General features: G+C 34.2%; 1 protein-coding gene across 2 annotated transcripts; it reads left to right on the forward strand.

Moving 5' to 3' along the window:
• Positions 1-2,601: 2,601 nt before the first annotated feature.
• On the forward strand, positions 2,602-4,587 carry LOC125867477 (DELLA protein RGL2-like). Of its 2 annotated transcripts, none has more exons than XM_049547992.1 (2): positions 2,602-3,701; positions 3,899-4,587. In XM_049547992.1, exon 1 carries the CDS (start codon positions 2,645-2,647, stop codon positions 3,236-3,238), a length of 594 nt encoding a protein of 197 aa, XP_049403949.1. In that variant the 5' UTR covers positions 2,602-2,644; the 3' UTR covers positions 3,239-3,701; positions 3,899-4,587. The 2 variants fall into 2 exon arrangements, with proteins under 2 accessions (XP_049403949.1, XP_049403950.1); XM_049547993.1 differs by having other exon boundaries at positions 3,905-4,587.
• The last annotated feature ends 4,808 nt before the right edge of the window (positions 4,588-9,395 follow it).

Below are 9,395 nucleotides of genomic sequence, written 5' to 3' on the forward strand. Positions count from 1 at the left end.
ATTTATGTATTATGCCTTATACTTGACTAAAAATTAAAATATGATAAGTTTTATTACATGGCCTAAACAGAATTGATCAATAATTAAGGGATCAAAAATGTTATTCTACCAACCAAAAAAGAAAGTTGGCAAATGCCCACACCTCACTCTTTTATAGCAAAGCAGAAGAGGAAGGTTAACTCCAACAATTTATTTATTTATTTTTAAAAAAAGAGTTATAGAGAGATGTCAATTAACACAATCACAAAAGAAGATTCGGATTCCTTTGATTCTAATTCAGATGCAATCATCTACGGGGTTTATGATGATTCTGGATCTGGTGAAAGCTTGATCTCTGATCCTAATATTCTTTCGTCATCGTCTTCATCAGAAGACGATGACTTCTTACAGCAGCAGCAGTTGATCTCAACTGCTGCTGCTGTACGCAGTGTTGGTACAGATAATTTGACTGTACCAACAAGTGCATCTTTCAGCTGGTATACGAATAATAATAAGGAGATGCATGAGCCCGAGGCAATAATGATATTTAATGTTGATTTCAGGGCACTTTCTTCAGAAGTCAATAATGAAATTGAAGGATTGAATTTAAATTTTTGTGGGAAAAGGGTAAGAGAAGAGGAGAATGAACTATTTTTGATGAATAAGGAAATGAGAAGAGAGCAAATGGTATATCCAGTAACACCTTCAAATTGGTCCTCAATTTGGGATAGAGGAGATGGAAGTGGTATTTTTGATGTGCCACCTTTGACACCACTTTCAAGTTTTGATTGAGAGAAGTACTAAAAAAAAATTATGCAGAGTGAAATACATCCTAAATTTTCATCAAGTTTATGCGTATTTTCACAATTTTCTTGACTTTTTATTAAGAGTCTTATATTTCTACAAGAGCTTGAAATTAGTTGTTATATCATATGGTAGATTGAGGGTGTATCTAAATTAAGTTAGTCAAGTAGAAGAGTTTTTTTTAAGGCTGTAAATAGTTTGAGAACGAAACTAATAATTTGTTGCAAATTTTCTGAGGGAGGCTCTCCGAAATCATCACATGTTTTCGACCGATCTTCTTCGTGAAATTTCATGTAACTTAAAATTATGGGAATGTTAATGTGTCTTGTTTGCTTTCATATTTCGCAGATTAAGTTCTATTTTCGTGTAAATAAATTTGAATTTTTTTTTTACTACTTAATATCTCAAAGTTTAGTAATTTCTTATTAAAAAGGATAATTATATGTGATCATATGTGTAATAAGACCTAGAGGTACTATTATCGGTTACTTACATAGTTATTACATCAATAATGGTCACCAAATTTACTCTTTGTAATACTAATGAAGTAACCAATTTAATTTTTTAACAGTAAAGTCGTTAATTTTTTGTAAAAAAAAAATTACTAAATTATGTGTTAGTTGACAAAAAGAAGGGCAAATTACAAAAATTACATACTTTTAAGGTAAAATTACTGTCTATCCCTTAAAAGTTTATAATTACAGAAATCTCTCAAACGGATACAATAATATAATCATTGATACATTAATTTGATGCGCGAGATACATTAATTCGTTAAGTAAGATACATTACATTTTATACATGATACACTAATCTGATGCGCGAAAATGAGGGGTTTTGGAGATTTGTAAAACTTATAGGGGATAATTGTAATAAGTAAACTAAAATGTGAAATTTCTGATAATCGCCGGGAAGTAAAGTTTGGCGCCGGAGAAATGACATATTATCCCTTACTGCATCATTTTGCTAATATGTATATGCCACGTGAGACAGTTTATTATAACTAAATAAAATTACTTTGTCATAACCTATATTTTAAACATAAATAATTGACAAAATATTAAATTTTAAAAAATGAAAATGAAAATAGTTTTAACAGGAAAGAGGGTAATTGTTGAGAGCTTTGGAATTGTTTCTTTTTCTTTTTCTCCATTACAACTGTCTTCCACTGGATGAATGGTCTGGTCGGGTCGGGTTGGATTGAGTCGAGTCGATTTAGCTTTTCGAGCCAGTTATTTCTACGCTTGTAGATAAAGTATCCATAAGTGTTACCATTTTATTTGTTTCGAGTATTTATAATCCAAACAATAAACATACAATATGTATTTGTATAATATAATTCTATAACTTAATCATGATTATTTGCAAGCAGGGGCGGAGCCACCTTGTAAGAAGGGGTTCATCTAAATTCCCTACGGCGGAAAATTATATTATTTATACATGGTTAAAATAATTTTATATGTATATATAGTAGATGTCGAATCCCCTTCGGCTACTTCATGTGTCTGTTTTTATAGATTTTGAATCCACTTATTGAAAATTCTGGCTCCGCCTTTGTCTGCAAGGATGATCGAGTTGGTTGAGCAGAAGATTTGAAACTTCCTACATGCCTTTTCGATCGAGGTTGTTGCACAAGGCTTACTACTTCTGTAATTTGTGAGCTATTACACTGAAGCAAAGTTTACCTAATGCATATTCAAACGATAAGTGGTTAGGTTTCCTAGTCAAAAAGAAAAATAAAATAAAATAAATCATGATATGAATATTTTGATGAAAAGGAAATTTCTTGGAATGGCTAAAAAAAATAGACTATGTCAAGACCTGAACTCCTTTAAGCAAATAGGAAAGTCAATCAAAATTTATGAAGGAGATGAGTTTTAGAGAGATTTCTGAAGACACAAGCACCGAAAATGGTGATTCCAATTTTTCTAATACAGATGCACTCATCTTCGGAAGTGCTGATATTTCAGGTGGGGATACAAGTATGATCTCAGGTCCCAATATGGCTTCGTCTTCATCTTCATCTTCATCTTCATCTTACTGGAGGGTAGATCACCACCACCAGCAGATCTCGACTGCTGCTGGCAGTGGTGATGATGATAATGATAATGAGTTGATTGTATCATCTGCATCTTCCAGGATATTAAATGATGATTTCAGGGCATTTACTTCGGTTGCTGGTTCTGAACTTGGTTTGCGTTTGAATACTGGTGATGCTGAAGGAGTGAATAGCGAAACTAGTAATATGCTTGTACAAATATCAATAGCTTGTTTCGAGGCAATCCAACAGAACAACCTAAATCTAGCTGATACACTTGTCATCGACTTAAGAAAGTTTGCAAATTCACAAATAGGAGACATGAAGAAAGTGGCGACTGATTTTGCACAAGCGTTGGATCAAATGATTATTCACGGAACGAATATTCCACAATCCATCATCAAAATCCTATATTAAGAAGTTTAAAGTTAACCTTTTTAAGAAAGGTATATGTTCCTGTATTTACTGGAAAGGAAATTAAAAGAGTAGGAGGTAGTACTTTTGATGTGGCGTTGGTTGATGTTAATAGCGGAGAAATCGTTGACTCTGCACCAGAAGCCTCCGTGACAGTGGAGATTGTTGTTCTGAGGGGAGATTTTGGTGGTGATGGAAGAGATAATTGGACTTCTGAAGAGTTCGATAGCAATATTGTGCGTCATAGGGAAGATGTGAATAAGCCTCTTTTTTCAGGAACAGTACACATTAGACTGAATAGAGGCATAGGTTTAATAGATAAAATCAAATTTTCTCACTATACAAACTTTATGAAGACTAATGTGTTCTGTCTAGGTGCAAGAGTTATTGAATGTTTCGATGGTACGCGACTAAAAGAAGCAAAGACAGAACCCTTCACTGTCAAGGATGCGCGCGTAGCTGCTATGTAAGTTGATCTACTTTTTATTTGTTTCTCAATGCAGTTTTAGGCTAGACGAAGCATTAGTATTGTAATCATGAGGCGTTTATTAGATGTGGCCAGTATATGCATATAGAATAATCATCTTCAACTTCTGAACCCCTCTGTTAGCCACATAGGATGCTTTGATTTTGATAAACGACACTTAACAATTATATGATCAGTTGCAGGCAAAGAGACCAAAGGAATCAAAAAGGAAAAAATGCAATCCTGCAGCACTTGAGCATCACAAAGAAAAGGGAAGGAAATGAATTACAACACCTGAGCAACACAAAGAAGAAAATGCGCCATTCAAGGAGCACAGATAATTCAGCAGAATCAAGTGAAGATAGCCACAATCCTAGTATCTGACTAGGACTATCAATCAAGCAGAATCCGGAGACAAAACAGGACGCAATCAAGATTAATACAAAGATTAGCCCAATCAACAAAGAATCAAGGAAGATATCGATTTACTCATGCACATATTTAATATGGACATGAATCAGCAAATCGTCTCAATCAAGAAATCCCTCAATATCCTTGATTGAGAGAACCACCTTACAAGAGCAAACAACCAATATATATAAACATCCCTTAGCTTTAGTTGTGAAGTACACACTTCACTTGAACTTGTATTGTTTTGTTCTTTTTGACTTTCATAAAACTCTGAATTCTCTCGAGTATACAATTGAAAAAGAAAGGTCAAAGTGTAGGTTATACAGGTAGATGTTGTGTCAAATAGAAGATTAGATTTTTTACCGTGTTTGTTAAGTATTAGTTTTCGACGAATGAGATTCCACTAGCTCCGCCCCTGCCTGAATTAGCTTGTGTTGTTAATGTACACGTACTTAATCTAACGCCATCAATGTGGAGCGAGACAATTAGACTATATCTATATATTTTTTAATTTAAAAGTGATCGAAGTTTCACTCCTACGACACTTCTAGGTGATATGAACTCTCTTTATTTATTTTTTTGTTAATAGAAAATATATCAATTCAAACAATGGATTGAGCCAAGTGGAGCCAAACAAGTTTTCCTAGAACATGTCTTTTGTAGTTTATTTATCTTTCACAATTTAATATAAAGTCTTGGGTTGGAGAATTTTTTCCAATGAAACAAAAAGACAAAAAGAAAAAGTCGGACGTTAAACTTCCTCGAACATGATTGATATAGATAAATAATAAGCTAGCCACTCAACTTGGCTAGTGTATTTGGTGAAAAATCCGTAAACCATAATTGATAAGTCAAATCGATAAATTTTAAAATCGAATCAAATATTGTTAAGCTCTCCACTTTCAAGCATGCATAAGTAGGTATTTAAATTTGTATAAAATTAAAATATATGAATACACCCTTTAACTTGACATCTACTAACATTTATTCAGTTCAACTTTGGGTATGCACAAATAGACACTTAAACTTGTACAAAGTTGAACAAATAGACACATGCGTCCTACGTGGCATCCGTCATAACAATTTGCGTCATACATGGTGTCATATGTGTATTTTGCCATGTACGACTCATGTGTCTACTTGTTCAACTTTTTACAAGTTTAAATGTCTACTGGGGGACATAAATGTGAAATAAGGCGAAGTTAAAGGTCAAATTTATACATATTATGCCATTGAATAAATAGACACATTAGTCCTACGTGGTGTCCTACATGACAATTTTGTATTCTATGTGGCGTCATACGTGCATTATGTTACATAAGACATGTGTCTACTTATCCAATTTTATACAAGTTTAAGTGTCTACTTGAGCACACTCAAAATTGAAGGACATAAATGCTAGCTTCAACCAATTTAAATGACATAAATATTATATTTTTTAGGCCTAACCCATCGGTGGCCGCCTAAACTTGGCACGATCTTTCACTTAGATACCTCAACTGAAGGATTTTCATTTTAAACACCTAACGTAGGGTTCCCATGTGTCACTTTAACACTTTTTGCACAGGTGGAGTGTCGCGTGATTTTCACTGATTCAAGGCACGTAAACGTCAAAATTTCGTCTGATGTGGCGTCCCTAACGGTAATATTACTCCATATCATCTATTTATATTATTTTTTCTCCAATTGTACCCTAACTAAGACCCCAATTTCTCTCTTCTTCAGCCTTTCTTTAATTCTTGGCCCTTAATACTTTCATGTCGAGCTTCTCCAATTCTTCCATGGCATCTGTGGATGAAGGTCGATATTGTAGGTGTGGTAATGAAGCACTATTAAAGACTTCATGGACCCAATTAAATCCAGGGTGTAGATTTTTTACTTGTAGAATTTCAAAGGTAAAATTCTTTGTTTCCCTTATTTTTTTTCAAGTCAATTAGATGATTAATTGTTGGAGTCTAATTCTTTTTGATTGGTTTTATAGAAAATGGGTGGTTGTGACTATTTTCTTTGGTATGAAGATCGACACCCTCCACAAGCAAACAGGGTAATGTGGAGATTGTTGAAGAAAGTCAATGCTTTTGATGAAAAATTAAAGCGAACAAGAAATATATTTATTGTTGGTGTCGTTGCTACTGGGTTGCTGATGTTTGGAATATGGAAATTGAAGCCTAATTGTTAGTGTTCTTGAGGTGTTCGGTCTAGTAGTATTTTGATGTTGTATTTGGTGTTCGATCTAGTAATATTTTGATGTTGTTGTTGCTGTAAATTTTTGATGTAAATGTGCATTTTGGATTCAATGAAATTCTATGTTGTTGTTGCAGTAAAATTGATTTTTTGGCTACATACAAATCTCAAATTCGTTCTCACAATGTAACACCAAAGGCAAATAGCCAAATTACACAATTGGTCATATTTGTCACAATGTAACACCCAAATTACACAAAACATAGACAGTTATATTGCATGCTCCATAATGAGCTCAAAGTTAGCATTATGCTACATACCATTCAAGGCTACAACCTTAAAAAAAGTGTACCAAAATAAGGTCCCCAAAATAAAGCTAGCATAATCAAAAGCTACATACAACCTTCACAAAAGTGTTTACTAGTACCAAAATAAAGCTAGCATACTCCAAAAAGTATTAGACAGCAAAATAAGGGCCCAAAATCAACCTATTCTAAGTTGGTGCTACTTCTTCTTTTTGTTTGCCATTTGCTGCAATTGGGAAGTGGTGATAGCATCCTTGTTTTTCCATATCAAGCGTCTAGGCTTAAAGCCAAGGTCTATACCCATTAAACTTGCATCCTTATAACTTAAACATATTGGTAGAATCCTTTGACTTGAAGTCCCAGGCTGTTTTTTGAAGAAAAAATCAAAATTAATATATAAACTTGCATTCATTTCAGAGATAGTTTGTGACAAACTTACATTTAGTATTTGGGTTCCACTTGCACTTGTGTAGATGCCAAATCCAACATTACTTGATCCACCATTAGTTGGCCCCCCTCTTGCAGAATCTTCACCAGTTGCAACTCTTCCTCTTTTTTGTCCAGCAGTTTGTCTTGTCTTTGTAGGTAGTTGACTGGTTATTCCTCTTGCAACAGGAATACTTGTATCCACAAATGGTGGTGGTTGGCTTGTTTTTGCAGTTTCCCTTGCCCTCTTAACTCTACTGGTATTGCCACAAACTGTTGTTGAAGAAGCATGACTATTTGATGTTGTTGAAGCAGGTTGGTTGAATCTTGTTGGTCCAGGTTGGAAGGAGCTTGTTGGTTCAGGATGACAACTTCCTTGTGAACTTTGACCAGCAGTAAATTGTGAACTGTGGCTAGCTGGTTGTGAAGTATGGACACCAACCTAAATATCAAACATAAAGTTTGTTCATTACATTCAACAAGAATTTTAAAAAAGGCACAAACAAATAATAAGTTATTTTACCTTGTAATATTTCTTGTTATGGCCTTGTTGTTTACACTTGGAACAAGTAATTTTCAACCCTTGTTTGAACATCTTTCCATACTTCTTTCTTGGTTCATCTTTACTCTTTCTTCTATTTCTTGGAGGTCTACCAGACATTTGCTTAGGTTCAGGAGGCTTAATCCTTAGATTGTTAGTTTCAGGCCACATCTTCATATTTGAAATTGGTTGAATGAAATGACTATAAGCCTTTAAGAAAGTATCCTTCCTATACCAATGCTTCACAAGTGGTTCAGGTTCCTGTTCTATGTGGTACAAAGCAGAAATAACATGTTGGCATGGAATGCCTCTCAATTGCCAAGTTCTACAGCTACAAACTCTATTAGTCAAGTTGACTGTATGCCTATACTGCCCTTCTCCAATCTCAAACCCAACATCAGCATTCCAAAGCACCTTGCATGCCCTAGACTTTTCCTTATTCTCCTCCAACATAAGTCTAGCCATAGGGGCAATATCACATATCCATGTGTCAGCAAACTTAACCATATCCACAGTTTTAGTCATTAATTTTCTCCTAATTTCCTCCAACATGGTTATTATAGATTTGTGTCTACATGATAAGATTCATGAGTTAAAGGTTTCACACATGTTATTTTCAACTGCATCACATTTGGAATGCTCTTGAAAGAATGCTCTAACCCATGACACTTGTGGATAATGCAATAAATCATCATTAATTTCATTACCAAGTCTGCTCATTTTTTAAAGCTCTTCACTGTACTTCACTTCAAAAGTTTCCTTAGAACATCTCCAGAATTGTTTTCTCCTTTCCTCTCCCTTCCATCTTTTACTCCAATTAGACCAGATGTGTCTAGCACACATTCTAACTTTAGAATTTGGTAGCAGTTCACCAACAGTTGCTTGAAGACCTATGATAAAATACAATTCAATACAATTCAAGAAAGAAAATGCATTTCTATATATCTACAATTATCAAAGTAATAGACAATTACCTTTTGTATATCTGACATTACAGTAAGACCCTGTCCAGTACCCAACTGCATGTCCTCTTTCAAGTAGTTGATAAAGAAACTCCAGCTATGTTTAGTCTCCTTGTCCACAACTACCCAGGCTATAGGAAACATCTGATTGTTTTCATTTCTTCCAACTGCTACAAGAAGTTCACCCTTACAAGCACCCTTTAAGAAACATCCATCAAATTCTATTATTCTTCTACATCTTTCCTTCCACCCTTTCTTCAATGCATCCAAACATACATAGAAGTACACAAACAAATTCTTTCCTGGTACAGTTTCTCTATTCATCCTTACCCAAACAGAACTACCAGGATTGATTTGTTTTATGACTTCAGCATAATCACATAACCTTGCAAATTCCATATTCCAATCACTCATGTTTTCTCTAAGAATCATCATCTTTGCTTTGTAACAAATTGTTCTACCCACTTTTAGTCCTAACTCCTCCCTGCACAATTCTTGTATTTCCCAAATCCTCAAAGATGGTTGTTTAGTTATTTCATCCTTGAATCTACTTGCTAAGAACTTAGTTGTACACATTTTGGGTGTGTTTGGTATGAAGGAAAATGTTTTCCATGGAAAATGTTTTCCTAGAAAATGTTTTCCTGGAAAACAAGTTGATTTTTGACTTATTTTCTCATGTTTGGTTGGTGATTAGAAAATATTTTCCGGAAAAGATTTTTAGTGTTTGACTTATGAATGAAAAATATTTTTGAGAAATATCTTTTATTTTAACTAGAGTAGAAAATAATTTTTGAAATTGAAAATATTTTTTAAAAACAAACTTAAATTTTTTTTGGGGGGTGGGGGCTGGTAGGGGGTGGGTGGG

Source organism: Solanum stenotomum, chromosome 6 (genome assembly GCF_019186545.1).
Source record: "Solanum stenotomum isolate F172 chromosome 6, ASM1918654v1, whole genome shotgun sequence".
In the NCBI taxonomy this organism is placed as follows: Eukaryota; Viridiplantae; Streptophyta; class Magnoliopsida; order Solanales; family Solanaceae; genus Solanum; species Solanum stenotomum.

What these genes read in the sequence shown, in the direction of transcription:
- LOC125867477 (XM_049547992.1), top strand. Translation starts at nt 2,645, where the DNA reads ATGAAGGAGATGAGTTTTAGAGAGATTTCTGAAGACACAAGCACCGAA.